The sequence below is a fragment of the Plectropomus leopardus genome, chromosome 11 (genome assembly GCF_008729295.1).
Source record: "Plectropomus leopardus isolate mb chromosome 11, YSFRI_Pleo_2.0, whole genome shotgun sequence".
NCBI classification, from domain to species: domain Eukaryota; kingdom Metazoa; phylum Chordata; class Actinopteri; order Perciformes; family Serranidae; genus Plectropomus; species Plectropomus leopardus.
The window spans coordinates 6,828,403-6,850,372 of NC_056473.1; the positions used below are offsets into that span (position 1 = coordinate 6,828,403).

The 21,970-nt window shown below is 37.4% G+C and overlaps 1 protein-coding gene across 1 annotated transcript; it reads right to left on the reverse strand.

Moving 5' to 3' along the window:
• Positions 1–103: 103 nt before the first annotated feature.
• LOC121949813 (ubiquitin-associated protein 1-like) lies at positions 104–21,364 on the reverse strand. Its single transcript, XM_042495592.1, has 5 exons — positions 21,242–21,364; positions 19,361–20,020; positions 544–714; positions 316–417; positions 104–238 (listed from the first exon to the last, which is right to left on the reverse strand). Exons 1-5 carry the CDS (start codon positions 21,362–21,364, stop codon positions 104–106), a joined length of 1,191 nt encoding a protein of 396 aa, XP_042351526.1.
• Between the last annotated feature and the right edge of the window lie 606 nt (positions 21,365–21,970).

Sequence of the window (21,970 nt, forward strand, 5' to 3'; positions counted from 1 at the left end):
ACTTTGATCACACACTGTATCTTAAAACATACACAAAATAATACATTTCACATATTGTAGAAAATAATTCTCCATGCAGATTAGAAATGTGACGATGTTCTGTTTAAGCCATGCGTGTCATGAGTTCTTCAAGAGCCCTCTCCCGGTGATTTTCATGAACAAGCAGCACTTCTTTGATCGCACTTTGCTGAAAACCCATCTCATTGAACTGAGTCAGAAGGCGCAGGAACTCCGCAGCCTGAAATAGAATTTAAAGTCAGTAATAATACATATTGAGGTATGTCTGTGGCGCAAATATTGATTAGCGAGAATCACCTTGCTCTCACAATTCTGAAACATCTCCAAGGCTTCCTCCACCTGTGCTTCATCATAACCCAGCTGACACAGACGGTCATTAGCGACCAGGTATTTTAGGATCTGTCGATAAATAGTTGAGCCATGGAAAAGCACGAGACAAATCATAAGTATTTTATGTATGCCTTATCAGGATTTATAAAGCATTAAAGATGCGCTGATAACATGAAAAGACAAAGTGGTGCCTACCTTCTCTGGGCTGTGATAGCCTGTTTTCTGTAGAGCCAGAATAGCTGTGCGTAAAGGGTAGCCCTTTGCTGTGATGGTTTCAAGTAGCTCCCTCTCTTCCTGGCTGAGTGCTGACAACAACTCTGCTGATGAGTCAAAGAAAACCCCACGAGAGCTGCCAGTACTCAGGGCCTGATGACAAGGGAAGAGCAAATAAACATAATGTGTTATAGAAAAAGAAGAAGAAAATAAATTGTAAATTGTGTTGTCTCAGACCAGGGCCTCTAATCCTCTAATATTGGGGTGGTGTGACCTCCTGTTTTTACATTTTTAGACACAATATATACTATTGCCTTTATGCATGTTAATGACATTGAATAATGAAATACTATAAAAGGAGCTTCTTGTGACAGAATATGGTATGACTTTTACATACCATCCAATTTTTTGTCCATTTTTTGGGAGCATAGGTACTAAAGGCTGCTTCTGCCACTTTTCTGAGTCTTTGGGACTGTTAATAGTCCAGAGTCTAATTATTGTAATGCACATATAGGAGTGTAACATGACAGGTAGTTTGCTATGTATGACGGTGATATCGTTGAGAGCTTTAAAAACCAATAGCAGACCTTTAAAATCAACCCTGTATGATATAGGCAGCCAGTGAAGACAGGCGAGAATGGGGGTAATATGTTCCCCTCTTGTTTTTGTTAAAACTCTAGCTGCTGCTTTTTGTACGAGCTGAAGTTTACTTTGTTTCGGTTAAGAACATAAAATCAAGAATGTGTTCAGAGATGATATTATTGAACGGGCCTACAGGGACAGAAATCAAGTTTTCTGTGTTTCCTTTGGCCAGATTATATGTTTTTGCTCTTCTAGATCTTGATTGTGGTGTGACAGTCTGAACATGATTGTAATCTAAGGATTTAAATTTAGTAGGCTTAGATACAAAGATGCAGTTTATGTTTAATTGGTGCTGGTTTGCTTAGAAGGCTTGCAGAGATTTGCAAGTTTATATCCACAAGGTGGCAATGGTGACTGTGGATGGGAGGGTGGTGATTGGCATGCCTGTGTCAGGTGACTGTATCAGGTGTTTGGTTGACTGGAGGTAGTCCCTGCGAAGGTGCGTTAAAAACAGCATAGAATATATTTTCTGTTAAAATGTGTGCACCCAGGTCATTGGCATGGGTCTTTCCAGAAAAAGGGTGAACGCTTCCAGAAGAGATTAAAATTGTCAATAAAAAGCACCTTGTGAGGTGGACACACCTACTGCAACTAGCTCTGGAGATTGACGGTTCGTCAAAAACGTTCACTGCCTCGCTTGAAAGGTGCAATGGGACCAGACATGAAAATCCGCGTTGGAGTTTTTTATAAAGTCAAGGAGCTTGCTAAAATCCGGCTTTAATATCTTGGTCGTCTCATTTGAAACGTCATTACAACCACCGTGGATGGTTAGGCTACATTTTGAGCACTGGGGTTGTTCTGGTAATAGATTGGGGATTTTCTCCAAGATGTCATACATTGCTCCAGGGAAACAGTAGTTGAACACCAAACCTTTCCTTACATTTCTAACAATTGAGTCCCAGATGATCAGTGTGGTAGGAGATTGTGTTTGTGGTGGGATTTGAGGCTTTGTTGTTGGTGCCTCAGCTGGAGAGGAGCAGTCATTGACCTCAGCAGGACGCTTTGGGGAGCATTATGTTGCCGGATTCCTTACTGGAACTTCATCCCTGGAGCTAGACCGTGGACCGGGCTTGGACTGAGAAGGAGGCAATGCTTTGCTGTATTGCGAGACAGGGTGGCAACCGGACATGAGGGTGCATGGAAGTGGGGTAAAATTTTGTAAATCCAGTTGTTAAATCTATTTTTGAAGATAATCCCCTGAGGTAGATGGTGATTAGCCAGCCTGCTTCCGCGTCCACCCCTTCCACCAGCAACAGGCCAACCTTCAGCTGGCCCATGACATGGAATCGAATTGGCCATGGGTTTAGCTTCCAGCATGGGAGCCATCTCTGGAAGTCCGGCGTTGACAGAGCTGGACCATAGAAATGTGGTGCCGGAGCTGAGCAGCAGGAGTCAGGGAAGCGGGTCAGGCTTGTCCCGCCTCGGATACCGCAGCCAAATGAGCCCAGGACAGCGAGATGTACAGCCTGAGCTGTGGCAGCAGTTGATAACTCTAAAAAGAGATTGTCTTTATGTCTGACTTCAGCTTCCAGATAAGTGATGTTCTTCAACATGGAGAGGGTAAGTTGACAAGTCACACACAGCCGTCACGTTAGCATTTGTATCTTACTTGGTGTCAGTCACCCTAATGCAGATCCAGTGCTTGTAGTTTGGCAGCTAGTCAGAGGCAGCATTGGTGTCAAAATTTCCTATACTATGACGTTTTGATACTATCTTTATCAACATAGGCCAACTTTACATATTTTGAACAACATTCTATATTATGACTATTTTGACTTTTAAATGACATAGGCTACTCTACTATCACTTTTTAATAACATTTTCCATTACTTTTAATGCAATATTGAACAACATACTATACTATGATTTTTGTTGTGATAAACTACCATAAACTTTTATGCAATTTTGAACAATACTATATTATGATTTTGAGGTCATTTTTTAATTAAATACTGTATCATTACTTTTTTTTATTCAAGTTTGAACATCATATTATAAAATGACTTTTTTTATGCAATTGTGGACAACATACTGTTCTTTTTATGCATTTGGGTGAGACATGATTCCATTATTTTTTAGTGCAATTTTGACATACTTTGATTTTTTTTATGCCATTTTGGATGCCATACTACTGTGACATTTTATGACATTTGAACAACATAGTTTATTATTACATTTTTTATGCCATGAGATCGTATGCTTTGACTTGTTCACGCCGTTTTGAATGACATGCTATACTATGACTTTGACAACAGCAGCGCATACAGATGAAACAGCCAGTAGCTCTGCAAATCCTCGCTATATTTTTCTAATTTTTCAATACCATGGCCCCTTCTGCTGAAGCACTACTTTTCTATGATAGAGAGGCACTTATCAACGTCGGGAGAAGTTGGACTTCAGTTGGACTGAATGCAGCAGGCCGTGAAAGGGTCCCCACCGACGGCATATGTCTACAAGCCAGTCAGACCGAAAGGGGAGAAAAAAAAACGAAAGTGCGGGATGAAGAGAGCCGATGTCACTGTGAGGCTTACAAAAGTATGACTTTTTTCATGCCATTTTGGAGGAGATACTATATAATGACTTTTTCATGCCATTTTTGAGTACATGTTAGATCAAGGCATTTTTTTGTCATTTTGGTGGACATACTATGACCTTATACATGTACATACTATAGTGTGACTTTTTCATGCCATTTTGGACCACATGTTAGATCAAGGCATTTTTTTGTCATTTTGGTGGACATACTATGACCTTTTCATACCAATTTGGAAGACATACTATACTATGACTTTTTCAATGCCAATTTGGACCACATACTATTGTAATACGTTTTATACCATTTTGAACTACATACTATGCGATGATCAGCTATACTACAAACTGCTTCAACATGCTGAATAATGATTTTTTTAGCAATTGGAGTGATCACTTTTTTGCCCATTTTTCAACATGCTATAGAATGGCTTTTTTCGGCATACTATACTTTGGCATAAAGTTGCAAAAAACTTTTTGGACCTTTTTTTTCAACATACTATACTGAAAACTGCCTCAACATGCTGTTTTATGACTTTTTTCAGCATTTGTAGTGATCACTTTTTTGACCATTTTTCCCTTACCTATGGTATGGTGTTTTTCGCCATACAATACTTCGGCCTAAAACCCTCAAAATGACTTAATGGACTGTCTTTTCAACAGGCTATACTTTATACTACCTAAAAAAGCTGTTCTATTACTTTTTTCCAGCATTTAGAGGGATAACATTTTTTAACAATTTTGCCAGAACTATAGTATGGCTTTTTTCACCATACAATACTTTTGCCTAACATGCTCAAAATATTGACTTTTTGAGCAGATTTTTCAACAGCCTATACTTTAAAGGGCCTCAACATGCTGTTCTATGACTTTTTTTCAGCATTTGGAGCAATGACTTTTTTGACCATTTTTCCCTGAGCTATAGCCATACCCTGAGCTGTATGGCTCTTTTGGCCACATTATACTTAGGCCTATAACAATCAAAATACTGACGTTTTGGACCCTTTTGCCAGCTGGCTATACTATAAACTGCCTCAACATGCTGTTCAATGACTTTTTTCAGCATTTGGAGCGACAACTTTTTTGACCAATTTTCCCTGAGCTATAGTATGTTTTTTTATGCCATACAATACTTTTGTCTAAAACACTAAAAATATTGTCTTTTTGGACTTTCTTTTCAACACGCTATACTTTGAACTACTGAAAAATGATGTTCTATGAGTTTTTTCAGCATTTGGAGTGATAACATTTTTGACCAATTTTGCCTGAGCTATAGTATGGCTTTTTTTGTCATGCAATACTTTGGCCTAAAACACTTAAAATATTGAATTCTGGACTATGTTTTGAACAGGCTATACTATCAACTGCCTCAACATGCTGTTCTAGGACTATTTTCAGCATTTGGAGCGATCACTTTTTTGACCATTTTTCCCTGACCTATAGTATGGCTTTTTTCGCCATATAATACTTTGGTCTAAAACACTCAAAAAATTGACTAATACAAAAAATAATCCAAATACTGAAAAAACTCATAGAAACGCATGTTGGGGCAGATTATATCATAGCCTGTTGAGTAAATAGTCCAAAAAGGCAATGAGTGTATAGGCCAAAGTGTTTTTTGGCAAAAAAAAAAAAGCCATAGTATAGATCAGGGAAAAATGGTCAAAAATGTCATCGCTCCAAATGCTGAAAAAACTCAATATGTCAATATTTTAAAAGTCAATATTTTGAGCGTTTCAGTCCAAAGTATGGAATGGCGAAAAAAGTCATACTATAGCTCTGGAAAAAATGGTCAAAAACATGATCGCTTCAAATTATGAAAAAACGCATAGAACAGCATGTTGGGGCAGATTATGTCATAGCCTGTTGAATAAAGGATCCAAAAATTCAATATTTTGAGTGTTTTAGTCCAAGGTATATTATGGCGAAAAAAGTCATACTATAGCTCAGGGAAAAATGGTCAAAAAAGTCATCGCTCCAAATGCTGAAAAAACTCATTAAACAGCATGTTGGGGCATTTTATAGTATAGCCTGTTGAAAATACAGTCCAAAAAGTCAATATTTTGAGCGTTATAGTCCAAAGTATATAAGGGCGAAAAAAGCCAGGGAAAAATGGTCAAAAACGTCATTGCTCCAAATGGTGAAAAAACTCATAGAACAGCATATTGAGGCAGTTTAAAATATAGCCTGTTGAATAAAGGGTCCAAAAAGTCAATATTTTGAGCGTTTTAGACCAAAGTATGGAATGGAGAAAAAAGTCATACGATAGCTCAGGGAAAAATGGTCAAAAAAGTGATGCCTCCAAATGGTGAATAAACTCGTAGAACAGCATGTTGAGGCAGTTTATAGTATAGCCTGCTGAAAACACAGTCCAAAAAGTCAATATTTTGAGCGTTTTAGTCCAAAGTATTTTAGGGCGAAAAAAGTCATACTATAGTTCAGGGAAAAATGGTCAAAAACGTCATTGCTCCAAATGGTGAAAAAACTCATAGAACAGCATGTTGGGGCAGATTATGCCATAGCCTGTTGAATAAAGGGTCCAAAAAATCAATATTTTGAGTGTTTTAGGCCAAACTACAATATGGAGAAAAAAAAGTCATACTATAGTTCAGGAAAAAATTGTCAAAAAACGTCATTACTTCAAATTATGAAAAAAGTCATAGAAGAGCATGTTGAGGCAGTTTACCGTGTAGCCTGTTGAATAAAGGGTCCAAAAAGTCAATATTTTGAGTGTTTTAGACCAAAGTACAATATAGCGAAAAAAGTCATACTATAGCTCAGGGAAAAATGTTAAAAAAACGTGATAGCTCGAAATGCTGAAAAAAGTCAACTCATATTGAAAAGCATGTTGGGGCAGTTTATAGCATAGCCCGTTGAAAAAAAAACTGTCCAAAAAGTCAATATTTTGAGCGTTTTAGGCCAAAGTATTGTATGGCGAAAAACGCCATACTATAAGTCAGGGAACAATCGACAAAAAAGTCATCGCTCCAAATGCTGAAGAAAACTCATGGACCAGTATGTTGGGGCAGTTTATAGTATGGCCTGTTGAATGAAGGGTCCAAAAAGTCAATATTTTGAGCGTTTTGGTCCAAAGTATATTAGGGCGAAAAAAAATTATACAGGGAAAAATTGTCAAAAAGGTGATCCCTCCAAATGCTGAAAGAACTCATAGAACAGCATGTTGGGGCAGTTTAAAATATAGCCTTTTGAACAATGGGTCCAAAGAGTCAATATTTTGATTGTTTTAGACAATAGTATGGTGTGGAGAAAAAAAGACATACTATAGCTCAGGGAAAAAATGGTCAAAAACGTCATGCTGAAAATGCTGAAAAAACTCATTAAACAGCATGTTGGGGCAGTTTATAGTATAGCCTGTTGAAAACACAGTCCAAAAAGTCAATATTTTGAGTGTTTTAGTCCAAAGTATATTATGGCGAAAAAAGCCGTATTATAGTTCAGGGAAAAATGGTCAAAAACGTCATCCCTCCAAATGTTGAAAAAGGTCATAGAACAGCATGTTGAGGCAGTTTATAGTATAGTCTGTTCAAAACACAGTCCAAAAGTCAATATTTTGAGCGTTTTTAGGCCAAAGTATTGTATGGCAAAAAAAAGTCATACTATAGCTCAAGGAAAAATGTTAAAAACGTGATAGCTCCAAATGCTGAAAAAACTCATAGAAAAGCATGTTGGGGCAGTTTAAAATATAGCCTTTTGAACAATGGGTCCAAAAGAGTCAATATTTTGATTGTTTTAGGCAATAGTATGGTGTGGAGAAAAAAGACATGTGATAGCTCAGGAAGAATGGTCAAAAACGTCATCGCTCCAAATGCTGAAAAAAACTCATTAAATAGCATGTTGGGGCAGTTTATAGTATAGTCTGTTGAATAAAGGGTCCAAAAAGTCAATATTTTGAGTGTTTTAGGCCAAAGAATAGTATGGCGAAAAAAGCCATACTATAGCTCAGGGAAAAATGTTAAAAACGTGATAGCTCGAAATGCTGAAAAATTATTTATAGTCATAGCCTGTTGAATAAAGGGTCCAAAAAGTCAATATTTTGAGCGTTTTAGTCCAAAGTATATTATGGCAAAAAAAGCCATACATTAGTTGAGGAAAAAATGTTAAAAAAGTGATCCCTCCAAATGCTGAAAGAACTCATAGAACAGCATGTTGGGGCAGTTTAAAATATAGCCTTTTTGAACAATGGGTCCAAAGAGTCAATATTTTGATTGTTTTAGACAATAGTATGGTGTGGAGAAAAAAGACATACTATAGCTCAGGGAAAAATGGTCAAAAACGTCATGCTGAAAATGCTGAAAAAACTCATTAAACAGCATGTTGGGGCAGTTTATAGTATAGCCTGTTCAAAACACAGTCCAAAAAGTCAATATTTTGATTGTTTTAGACAATAGTATGGTGTGGAGAAAAAAGACATACTATAGCTCAGGGAAGAATGGTCAAAAAAGTGATCCTCCAAATGCTGCAAAAACTCATTAAACAGCATGTTGGGCAGTTTAAAATATAGCCTTTTGAACAATGGGTCCAAAGAGTCAATATTTTGATTGTTTTAGACAATAGTATGGTGTGGAGAAAAAAGACATACTATAGCTCAGGGAAAAATGGTCAAAAACGTCATGCTGAAAATGCTGAAAAAACTCATTAAACAGCATGTTGGGGCAGTTTATAGTATAGCCTGTTCAAAACACAGTCCAAAAAGTCAATATTTTGATTGTTTTAGACAATAGTAAACTGGTGTGGAGAAAAAAAGACATACTATAGCTCAGGGAAAAATGGTCAAAAAAGTGATCCCTCCAAATGCTGCAAAAACTCATTAAACAGCATGTTGAGGCAGTTTATAGTATAGCACTGTTGAATAAAGGGTCCAAAAAGTCAATATTTTGAGTGTTTTAGGCCAAAGTACAATATAGCGAAAAAAAAGTCATACTAGAGTTCAGGAAAAAATGGTCAAAAAAGTGATCCCTCCAAATGCTGCAAAAACTCATTAAACAGCATGTTTGAGGCTGTTTATAGTATAGCCTGTTGAAAACAAAGTCCAAAAATTCAATATTTTGAGTGTTTTTAGGCCAAAGTATAGTATGGCTGCTGAAAATGCTGAAAAAGGTCATAGAACAGCATGTTGAGGCTAATTATAGTATAGCCTGTTGAAAACACAGTCCAAAAAGTCAATATTTTGAGCGTTTTAGTCCAAAGTATATTAGGGAGAAAAAAGTCATACTATAGTTCAGGGAAAAATGGTCAAAAATGTCACTGCTCCAAATGGTGAAAAAACTCATAGAACAGCATATTGAGGCAGTTTACAGTATAGCCTGTTGAATAAAGGGTCCAAAAAGTCAATATTTTTAGTATTTTCAGCCAAAGTATTTGTATGGCGAAAAAAGTCATACTATAGTTCAGGGAAAAATGGTCAAAAAACATCATCCATCCAAATGCTGAAAAAAAAAAAAAAAAAAAAAAACCATAGAACAGCATGTTGAGAGGCAGTTTATAGTATAGTCTGTTGAATAAAGGGTCCAAAAAGTCAATATTTTGAGTGTTTTAGGCCAAAGAATGGAATGGCGAAAAAAAGCCATACCATAGCTCAGGGAAAAATGTTAAAAACGTGATAGCTCCAAATGCTGAAAAAACTCATAGAAAAGCATGTTGGGCAGTTTATAGTACAGCCTGTTGAAAACACAGTCCAAAAAAGTCAATATTTTGAGCGTTTTAGTCCAAAGTATTTTAGGGCAAAAAAAAGGGGGGGGAGTCATACTATAGTTTCAGGGAAAAAATGGTCAAAAACGTCATTGCTCCAAATGGTGTGAAAAAAACTCATAGAACAGCATGTTGGGGCAGATTATGCAATAGCCTGTTGAATAAAGGGTCCAAAAAGTCAATATTTTGAGTGTTTTAGGCCAAACTACAATATGGAGAAAAAAAGTCATACTATAGCTCAGGGAAAAATGGTAAAAAACGTCATCCCTCCAAATGCTGAAAAAAACTCATGGAACAGTATGTTGGGGCAGTTTATAGTATAGCCTGTTGAAATCAAGGGTCCAAAAAGTCAATATTTTGAGTGTTTTCAGTTAAAGTACAATATGGCGAAAAAAGTCATACTATAGCTCAGGGAAAAATGGTCAAAAACGTTATTGCTCCAAATGATGAAAAAAGTCATAGAACAGCATGTTGAGGCAGTTTATAGTATAGTCTGTTGAATAAAGGGTCCAAAAAGTCAATATTTTGAGTGTTTTAGGCCAAAGAATGGAATGGCGAAAAAAGCCATACTATAGCTCAGGGAAAAATGTTAAAAACGTGATAGCTCGAAATGCTGAAAAAGTCATAGAACAGCATGTTGAGGCTATTTATAGTATAGCCTGTTGAAAACACAGTCCAAAAAGTCAATATTTTGAGCGTTATAGTCCAAAGTATATTAGGGCGAAAAAAGCTGTGCTATAATTCAGGGAAAAATGGTCAAAAAAAAACGTCATTGCTCCAAATGATGAAAAAAAGTCATGAAACAGCATATTGAGGCAGTTTATAGTATAGTCTGTTGAATAAAAGGTCCAAAAAGTCAATATTTTGAGTGTTTTAGGCCAAAGAATGGAATGGCGAAAAAAGCCATACTATAGCTCAGGGAAAAATGTTAAAAACGTGATAGCTCGAAATGCTGAAAAAGTCATAGAACAGCATGTTGAGGCTATTTATATAGTATAGCCTGTTGAAAACACAGTCCAAAAAGTCATATTTTGAGCGTTATAGTCCAAAGTATATTAGGGCGAAAAAAGCTGTGCTATAATTCAGGGAAAAAATGGTCAAAAACGTCATTGCTCCAAATGATAAAAAAGTCATGAAACAGCATATTGAGGCAGTTTTATAGTATAGTCTGTTGAATAAAGGGTCCAAAAAGTCAATATTTTGAGCATTTTAGGACCAAAGTATGGAATGGAGAAAAAAGTCATACTATAGCTCAGGAAAAATTGGTCAAAAACGTCATTGCTTCAAATTATGAAAAAAGTCATAGAACAGCATGTTGAGCAGTTTATAGTATAGCCTGTGATTTAAGGGTCCAAAAAGTCAACTATTTCCGAGTGTTTTAGGGCCAAAGAAAAGTATGGGCAAAAAAGCCATACTATAGCTCAGGGAAAAATGTTAAAACGTGATAGCTCCAAATGCTGAAAAAACCTCATAGAACAAGCATGTTGGGGCAGTTTCAATAGTATAGCCTGTTGAAAACACAGTCCAAAAAGTCAATATTTTGAGCGTTATAGTCCAAAGTATATTAGGGGCGAAAAAAAGTCATACTATAGTCTCAGGGAAAAATGGTAAAAAACGTCATCCCTCCAAATGCTGAAAAAAACTCATGGAACAGTATGTTGGGGCAGTTTATAGTATAGCCTGTTGAATGAAGGGTCCAAAAAGTCAATATTTTGAGTGTTTTCAGCTAAAGTACAATATGGCGAAAAAAGTCATACTATAGCTCAGGGAAAAATGGTCAAAAACGTTATTGCTCCAAATGATGAAAAAAGTCATGAAACAGCATATTGAGGCAGTTTACAGCATAGCCTGTTGAATAAAGGGTCCAAAAAGTCAATATTCTGAGTGTTTTAAGCCAAAGTAAGGAATGGTGAAAAAAGTCATACTATAGCTCAGGAAAAAATGGTCAAAAATGTCATCCCTCCAAATGCTGAAAAAAGTCATAGAACAGCATGTTGAGGCAGTTTATAGTATAGTCTGTTGAATAAAGGGTCCAAAAAGTCAATATTTTGAGTGTTTTAGGCCAAAGAATAGTATGGCAAAAAAAGCCATACTATAGCTCAGGGAAAAATGTTAAAAACGTGATAGCTCCAAATGCTGAAAAAACTCATAGAAAAGCATGTTGGGGCAGTTTATGGTATAGCCTGTTGAAAACACAGTCCAAAAAGTCAATATTTTGAGCGTTTTAGGCCAAAGTATTGTGTGGCGAAAAAAGTCATATGATAGCTCAGGGAAAAATGGTCAAAAACGTCATCGCTCCAAATGATGAAAAAAGTCATAGAACAGCATATTGAGGCAGTTTACAGCATAGCCTGTTGAATAAAGGGTCCAAAAACTCAATATTTTGAGTGTTTTAGACCAAAGTACAATATAGCGAAAAAAGTCATTGTGGAGAAAAAAGACATACTATAGCTCAGGAAAAAATGGTCAAAAAAGTGATCCCTCCAAATGGTGAAAAAACTCGTAAAGCAGCATGTTGAGGCAGTTTATAGTATAGCCTGCTGAAAACACAGTCCAAAAAGTCAATATTTTGAGCGTTTTAGTCCAAAGTATATTAGGGCGAAAAAAGTCGTACTATAGTTAAGGGAAAAATGTTAAAAACGTGATAGCTCCAAATGCTGAAAAAACTCATAGAAAAGCATGTTGGGGCAGTTTATAGTATAGCCTGTTGAAAACACAGTCCAAAAAGTCAATATTTTGAGTGTTTTAGTCCAAAGTATGGAATGGCGAAAAAAGTCATACTATAGCTCAGGAAAAAATGGTCAAAAACATCATCGCTTCAAATTATGAAAAATTGCATAGAACAGCATGTTGGGGCAGATTATGTCATGGCCTGTTGAATAAAGGGTCCAGAAAGTCAATATTTTGAGTGTTTTAGGCCAAACTACTATATGGAGAAAAAAGTCATACTATAGCTCAGGGAAAAATGGTCAAAAATGTCATCGCTTCAAATTATGAAAAAAGTCATAGAACAGCATGTTGAGGCAGTTTGCCGTGTAGCCTGTTGAATAAAGGGCCTGCTGAAAACACAGTCCAAAAAGTCAATATTTTGAGCGTTTTAGGCCAAAGTATTGTATGGCGAAAAAAGTCATATGATAGCTCAGGGAAAAAAGGTCAAAAACGTCATTGCTCCAAATGCTGAAAAAGTCATAGAACAGCATATTGAGGCAGTTTACAGCATAGCCTGTTGAATAAAGGGTCCAAAAAGTCAATATTTTGAGCGTTTTAGTCCAAAGTATATTAGGGCGAAAAAAGCCGTACTATAGTTCAGGAAAAAATTGTCAAAAAAGTGATCCCTCCAAATGCTGAAAGAACTCATAGAACAGCATGTTGGAGCAGTTTAAAATATAGCCTTTTGAACAATGGGTCCAAAGAGTCAATATTTTGATTGTTTTAGGCAATAGTATGGTGTGGAGAAAAAAGACATACTAGAGCTCGGGAAAGAATGTTCAAAAACGTCATCACTCCAAATGCTGAAAAAACTCATTAAACAACATGTTGGGGCAGTTTATAGTATAGCCTGTTGAATAAAGGGTCCAAAAAGTCAATATTCTGAGTGTTTTAAGCCAAAGTACAATATGGAGAAAAAAGTCATACTATAGCTCAGGGAAAAATGGTCAAAAAAGTGATCCCTCCAAATCCAGCAAAAACTCATTAAACAGCATGTTGAGGCAGTTTATAGTATAGCCTGTTGAAAACACAGTCCAAAAAGTCAATATTTTGAGTGAATTTGGCCAAAGTATGGAATGGCGAAAAAACGTCATCGCTTCAAATTATGAAAAAAGTCATAGAACAGCATATTGAGGCAGTTTACGGTATAGCCTGTTGAAAACACAGTCCAAAAAGTCAATATTTTGAGTGTTTTAGGCTAAAGTACAATATAGCGAAAAAAGTCATACAATAGCTCAGGGAAAATGTTAAAAACATGATAGCTCCAAATGCTGAAAAAACTCATGGAACAGCATGTTGGGGCAGTTTATAGTATAGCGTGTTGAAAACACAGTCCAAAAAGTCAATATTTTGAGTGTTTTAGGCTAAAGTATTTCAGAGCGAAAAAAGTCATACTATAGTTCAGGAAAAAATTTTCAAAAAAGTGATCCCTCCAAATGCTGAAAGAACTCATAGAACAGCATGTTGGGGCAGATTATGCCATAGCCTGTTGAATAAAGGGTCCAAAAAGTCAATATTTTGAGTGTTTTAGGCCTAGGTACTATATGGCGAAAAAAGTCATACTATAGCTCAGGGGAAAATGATATGATGAAAAAAGCGCACTTGCCGAAGACTTTGACTTCCTTAAAAATGAGGCAGGCATTGAAAGCTAAAAACAGCTTAATCTCAGATTCCATCTACTTTGACAATATTATATCTGTTTACATCCGTGGAGAAGTAACTAAACTGGCTGTACCCAGTGAACTAACTGTTACTACTTTGAAGGACTGTTACAGTGTTGCCAGCTTAGGCTGTGCAGAGCAGTCAATATTTAAAATGTAAAATGAATGTAAAATGGCTTGACCAAGAGACTCCTTCTCTCTCCTTCTTTTCTTTCTTTAATTCTGCACACCTGCCCTCAAAAGCTAAATAATATTTTGTTAAAACTTAAAGGTTGCCTTACAGAGTAAAGTTCTGTCAGATTGAACATATTTCTGTTGATGCCATCTCTTCTGTCTTAGCTTATTACAAAACATAATTTTATATCATGTGGCAGGGCCAACAGGGTTTAATTCCTAACACCTTGAAGCTATTTATTGGATTTCATAGAGATGTGGGGGTCAAATGGCCTGTCCACAGTTTTTTTTTCTCTTACTTGAACACATAGCAGATGTTATAACGCTACAATAACAATGTGCTGAATTGGTTTTCATGAATTGTTCCATGGGAGCCGGAAGAGTTGGCTCTATAGAGTTCCCCAACAAAAACACCTATGTGTGGATTTGTTCTTGAGGGGTACCATGTTTGCCTTGTTCTTCTAGGTACTAGATGGGGTGGGGGGGGTGGGACCATACCAGACTTGTTCATTTCTTGGACTTATTTACTTACTTATTTTTCCCTACTTATTTTGTCTTTCTTCCTTTCTGTTTATTTAGCCAGATGTAAATTTAAAGGGCATGGCATCTCTAACTCAGTAGGTTATGACTGATCCTAATTTTACTAGGGGGCTGGATGGATTCTCAGTAAACTTTGTGAGCTGGAACGTGAAGTCACTTAATCATCCACTTAAGAGTAAAAAGGTATTTACACACTTAAGACAACTTAAAATCGATATTGCATTTCTCCAAGAAACGCACTTGCTCACGACAGACCTATTCTGCATAAAGAGAGGATGGTCAGGACAAGTCTATCACTCTAATTTCCACTCAAAGACAAGGGGGGCAGCCATCCTAATTGATAAAAATATACCATTTACAATGACTAATGTTGATTCTGACGCTGCAGGGCGCTACATTATTGTGACAGGGCAGCTTTTTTCATTTCCAGTCATCCTGGCCAATATTTATGTACCAAATTGGGACAATCCAGCATTCTTTTCAAACTTTTTTTCTCGCTTACCAAACATGACATCACATCATCTTATCCTTAGTGGTGACATAATTTGCGTACTTTCCCCTGTCTTAGATCGCAGCTCCTCCAAAAAGACTCCTTTGTCTGAATCTGCACACACTGTCCAGCTTTTTCTTAAAACATATGGTGTAGCAGATGTGTGGCGGTTTCGTAATCCCACAGCTAGAACATACTCCTTTTTTTCCCCAGTTCATAAGAGCTATTCTCGTATAGATACCTTTTTCCTGGATAAAAGACTTCTTCCTTCTGTAATCAAGTGTGAATATGAAGCTATAGTCATCTCAGATCATGGTCCCTTAACCACGAAAATCCGCATTCCTAACACCCAGTATGACTGCTGCCCTTGGAGAATTAATCCTCTTCTCCTATCAGAAGAGTCTTTTATTAATTTTATTTCATCTGAAATAAAATTATTTCTCGATACTAATCAAACGCCAGGAATGTCCTGTTCAACTATATGGGAATCTCTTAAAGCATATCTACTGGGCCAAATCATTTGTTATTGTGCGAATAAAAAGAAAACAAATACAGCGCACCTTAAAGAGCTAACAGATCAGATACTGGAATTAGATACGTTATACAGCCGTCAACCACCTGCTGACATAATGAAAAAAATTCTCAGACCAGCTTGCCCGTTTACTAGTCAGTTTTTGAAGAATCATTTTCACTTAAGACCTTACCTCCGACCATGCGCCAAGCAGTTATCTCTGTAATTCTCAAAAAAGGAAAAAACCCTCTGATGCAAAAATCCTTGCCAAGGTTCTGGCACGACGGCTGGAGGGTGTTCTTCCTTCCATTATATCACCTGTCCAAACAGGTTTTATCAAGAATCGTTACTTTTTTTTCAATGTCAGACGCCTTTTTAATATCCTTTATAGGCGTGCCAGAGGTAGTCCTCTCACTTGATGCTGAAAAAGTGTTCGACCAGGTGGAGTGGGGCTGTTTTTTCAGCACACTGGAGAGGTTTGGATTTGGCCATAAGTTCATATCGTGGATCAGACTTTTATATACATTTCCAATGGCCACTGTACGTACTAATAATAATATGTCCCCCTTCTTTGAGCTTAAACATGGCACAAGGCAGGGATGTCCCATGTCACCGCTTCTCTTTGCGGTTGCAATGGAACCACTAGCTCTAGTTCTGAGGCAAAATACTGATATCAAAGGAATTCAATGAGCAGGGGAGGAGCATAAAGTCTTGCTGTACGCGGACGACATGCTACTTTATAGATATATCACAACTCCTTTCGAGTCTTCCTAAGCTCTTGCTAACAGAATTTGGCAAATTATCCGGCTACAGGGTTAATGCTCAAAAAAGCAAGCTGATGCCCGTTGGCACTAGTAATGGTGAGACATCTTTGAATTCACTTCCATTTAAAATTTGCCCTTAAAAATTCAAATACCTCGGCATATGGATCACAGATAAACATAAAGATCTTTATGCAGCCAACTATCAGCCCCTGATATCGAACGATGGGGTTCCCTACCTCTCTCCTTGGATGGAAGAATTAATACAATAAAGATGAATATACTGCCTAAGTTTTTATATATATTTTAGTGTCTTCCAGTCTTTTTAACTAAATCTTTTACCAAATTAAATAATCAGAAATCAAGTTTCATTTGGAACAAAAAAACACCCCGGATAAAAAGAAGTATACTTCAGAGACCTCGCTCAATGGGAGGGATGGCACTCCATAATTTCTTATACTACTATTGGATGGTTAACATTAGCTATATATTGTTGGTTAACAATGCTATATTGGATGGGTAGTGAGAACAATAACACTGACACTGAATGGCTAAATCTGGAGGGGGCATCTGTAAATTCCACTTCTTTAAAAGCCTTACTGTGTTCTAAGTTGCCATTCCCACAGCCCATTTCTAGCTTTAGAAAAGCTATTTTCTAGTTAGAAAATAGACTAACTAACTAACTAAATAGACCGCCTCAAAAATAATTGGGAGACAGATTTAAATGAACCAATCACAAATGACGCTTGGCACAAGATAATACAGAGAATCTTCTCCTCCTCCATTTGTCTTAGACATGCTGTTATTCAGTCAAAATTGTACACCAGCTGCTCTGGTCTTAAGTTAGATTTTCTCAGATCAAAGCTGACATAGACCCCACGTGTGATCGATGCAGACAGGATCCAGCCACTCTCCTACACATGTTCTGGAAATGTCCAAAGCTACGCACTTACTAGAAGTCTATCTTTGAGACCTTTCTAAGATTCTTGGGAAAATGCTTGTGCCATCTCCATTTATTGCACTTTTTGGTGTAGCTCAGATGAGTTCCCATCTTGAGATGTGGGAAAGAACTATGTTGGCTTTCTGCTCTCTGCTAGCTAGGAAACTGATATTATTGAAATGGAAAGACCCAACACCTCCAAAATACAGTCACTGGATTGGGGAGGTCATGTCATATATCAAGTTGGAGAAGATTAGATAAACAATCAGGGGGGCTACTAGAAAATGTTATAATACCTGGCAGCCTTACTTAATGTTTGTTGAAGTTATGGAGACAGATAATATAGTACTGTAATCCTCTGTTTTTTTTTTCTTCTTTATGTCTGGGTATGTGAATTGTGTATACTATTAACACTGTAAATATGGTATTTGGGGAAAGGAGGGTGGGCTGGGGTCGAGGGGGTTTTTACTGTCCTGTTTATGTTTTGTTGGACCTATGTTGAACTGTAAACTGTTAATTGTAAAACCTAAATGAAAAGACCTTGATTAAAAAAAGTCATCACTCCAAAAGCTGAAAAAAGCATAGAACAGCATGTTGGGGCAGTTTATGGTTTAGTCTGTTAAATGAAGGGTCAAAGATCTCAGTATTTTCAGCGTTCAAGGCCAAAGTATAATATGGCAATAAAAGTCATACTATAGCTCAGGGAAAAATGGTCAAAAATGTCATCGCTCCAAATGCTGACAAAACTCATAGAACAGCATGTTGAGGCAATTTATTGTATAGCCGGTAAATAAAGGGTCCAAAAAGTCAACATTTTGAGTGTTTTAGGCCAAAGTATAGTATGGTGAAAAAAGTCATAGTGTAGCTCAGGGAAAAATGTTAAAAACGTGATAGCTCCAAATGCTGAAAAAACTCATAGAACAGCATGTTGGGGCAGTTTATAGTATAGCCTGCTGAAAACACAGTCCAAAAAGTCATTTTTTCGGTGCTTATTCACCATATTACAGTTTGGTCTAAAATGCTTAAAATTGACTTTTTAGATTGTTTTTTCAACATGCTGTACTATAACTTTTTCCAACATATGGAGCAATCACTTTTTTGTCCATTTTTCAACATGCTTTAGTATGTCCTTTTTCGATATACTATACTATGGCCTTAAAACACATTAAATATTGATCTTCTTGGATGTTTTTTCAACATGTTATATTCTAAATTGCTTTAACATGCTGTACAATGTCTAGGGACAGTGGGATGATTTGAGCCTGTGGGGAAGTTGAGCCACACCTTGCTTCTAGGCAGCCACAGAAAAGTCATGTGATTCCACATTTTTGAGACTAATCCATTTTACTTAGAGAGGTATATGACATAAGAGGTAAGCACATTTAAGTTTTCAAAATGATTCAAATCATTCCAGTTGAATTTTTCATTTTCAAAGAATAATGGTTCTGGTGCTTGAAACCTTCTAGACGAGTTTGAAAAAAACTCTCTGGTTATAGTTCTTCAGTAAATTAAAATATGAGACTATAGTGTTAGCATGATGCTACCTCTAAACCTCTTGAAGACACAAGTTTGTTAAAAGGACTGGCATGGGGTAACTTGAGCCAGAAGGCCAGGGGCAAGTTGAGTCATTGGGACAACAGGGAACACCCTGGCGGAGGCCAGTACCAACTGGGAACGTGTTTGACTTTTTTGTAGTTGAAGAAATATCTGTCACACAGAATATGCCTCAAGTTAAAACTCGCTCAAATCACCGCACTCTCCCTACTAAGACTTTTTTAAAGACCATTTTGGACTATGGCATTTATATGGCATTTATATGCCATTTTGGACGACATACTATAGTATGACTTTTTTATACTCTAAAGACATACTATACTACGACTTGATGCCATTTTAGACAGCATACTACTATGACTTTTTTAATGCCATTTTGGACAACATACTATACTATGACTTTTTTCATGCCATTTTGGAAGACATGTTCTACTGTGACGTTTTTATGCCTTTTTTCAGACATGCCATACTGTGATGTTTTTATGCCATTTTGGTGGACATACCTACATACATTCTGAATGTCATTGGTCCCAATTATATTGTGATTACATCCAAGAGACAAAAAAATTTAATTACCTTCTGTCTGCGGTTCTTGACAACAGACCCTGCAGAGGAGGGTCTTTGCTTCTGTAACCTGGATGGAGAGGGAGCCGGTGATGTGTTCTGGGAATAATTTTTGCCCCTAGAGCCAGGTGAACGCTGCTTCTTTTTGCTGTTCTTGTGCCCCTTGGGGAGGGGGCTGGCCTGCTGTGACCCGTGCTGCTCCAGCGCTCGCAGAGGCTGTCTGTGGTCTTGAGGAGATGGTAAAGAGCTTCTGCGGCCTCCGAGGCTCTGAGGTGAGACAGGTTTACAGTGGTGAGTGAGAGGACCAAGGTGCATATCTTTGACCCTGGAGAGTGGGTCTCTGGTTGCAGCGCTCCGGGGCCGCACTCTGCTCTTGATGGAGCAAAGTGCATCATCAGTGTAGGACGCTTCATTATCATCATGGTAACCATCTTCATCCTCAGAATCAAATACGAGGAACTTGACGGTGCGATGGTGCAGCCACCGAGTGTCTGCAGAGTTCAGGCTGTGACTTCGGGGCCGAGGACTCTGGGCCCACATGTCACTGCTCCTGTGATTGTTCCTGTGGATCTCCTGAGGGCTGCTGAACATCATCCAGCAAGGGGGGCAGGATGGGAACTGACAGACTGGCTGCTGCCCAGTTAAGATCCATTTCTCCAGGTTAAATCCATACTGCAGTAAAAAGACACAAAAATGTTTTGTTTAGCAACAAAGCAGACTTTGACTTGTCATAGTAGGTGCTACGTACAACATTACCGACGGCATCTTATATTTAAATGCACCAGTAGGTCATGACTGTGAGCAGAGATGCTCAGTACCACGTCGCTGAAACTAAAGGAGCTCATTTCAGCCACCATTCATTTGATCATTTACACCTGTGCTTATCCTTTTTTCACATGTCAACATAATGTCTTACACCATAAACACTCATGAGGGTAATATTAAAATCAAAAATTCTTCAGATCAATGTCAAAATCAACTTGGATGTTAAAAACACGCACATATATACACAGTTTTCTTCTTTCAGAGCTGTAACAAGACTAAAGTAGTTGCATAAAAGTTGCACTCCAACAGAAATCATATTAGGATGTGGGTTTAAAAAAAACCAAAAAAAACATTTGAATGAAAATAGACCTTTTGGACTGAGAGACTACATTTCCAAATAATTTAACTGATGAATTTAACTGTTAATTCTACTGCAAAAATTTCATTAGAAAAATCTTAAAGCCACTGAGTCAAATAGATCACAGCTAACAAATAGATCCCAGACAGACATTTATGTGATAGTTCACCACAAAAAACAAAAATACATATTTTTCCTCTTACTTATGTTGCTAGTTATCAGTTTAGATTTTTTTGGAAACGGATCATAGACATGTCTGCCTTCTTTCCAATATAACAGAATTAGATTACACTCGGCTTGTGGAGCTGAAAGCAACAAAAAAAAAATACATTTGAAACTCAGCAGCAATGTCTTTTTCCCGAAATCATGACCCCGATACTCAAGATAATCCACAGATGTTATTGTAAGCAGTCTCATATTGGAACTATTTTCTTTCTACCAAACTACACCTTCCAACCAAATCACCATGCAGAAAGAGACATGCATCTACTGCTAGCACACCCAGCAGGTGTAAAGAAAATAGTTCTTCAGTGGAACTGCTCACAACAACATCTGTGGATTATCTTGAATAATCAGATAGACATATTGGAGAGAGAAATGCTGTCGAGTATGGGGAGAAGGCAAACATCTCTGTCTGACATCACTCACACATCTGAACTCACACAAAAACCATATAGATTGAACTACAGATAAGCAGAAACATGGATTTTTGACTGTGGGTGACCTATCCCTTTAAGTGTGAGAACATAATGTTCACTTAAACGTGTGACCTCAGTTTCTTGTAGTATCCGATGGCAGTCTGGTAAAGTGATGTCTGGAGCCGTCACAAGCTGCACTTCCTCCTGCAGCGGACCCAGTGGGGTCGTAAAGGGGATATCCTCCAGAGTGTTCATTTTCACCAACAGTTGACCTGCATCAGAGGAAGCAAAATTAGGTCCTTTTAAACACTTAAAAGTCTTCAAAACAAGACCATTGCACTGTTATTAGTTCTTACTTTTGTGTGGTGTTCTCGCTTAGGTCCACAGCTCTCCGACAGGTGTTTGGAGTAAATAACTTACATAGGCATCATCATACATGGTAAGCCTCTTCATCATTAAGCCTCTGACATCATCTGAGGAGTTATTAACCATAACAAGCCAGACGGCGTGTTGTAACTCTACCTGCACCGGTGCAGTGCTAACAATGGAGCATTTAAACACATATACAAAAAGGGCAGAGTAACACTAAAATTATTTTAAAAATAGCACTAATAAAATATTTCTTATTATTTTATTTTTCCCTATGAAAACACTATTAATGTAAGGCATTTTATGATTTCTCCTCAGTATTTCAGAATTTTTCATCTATATTTAAAGCCAATTAGCCAAAAGCCAGTTATAAAAGGATGCGACTTTGTAATTTCCATCTACACTTGAAAGGGGATTAGGGAATGCTGAGGTACTGGGAAACAACAGCACAATACTTTCCAGAGATTAGCAGATTAAGAAAGGTGACAGGGT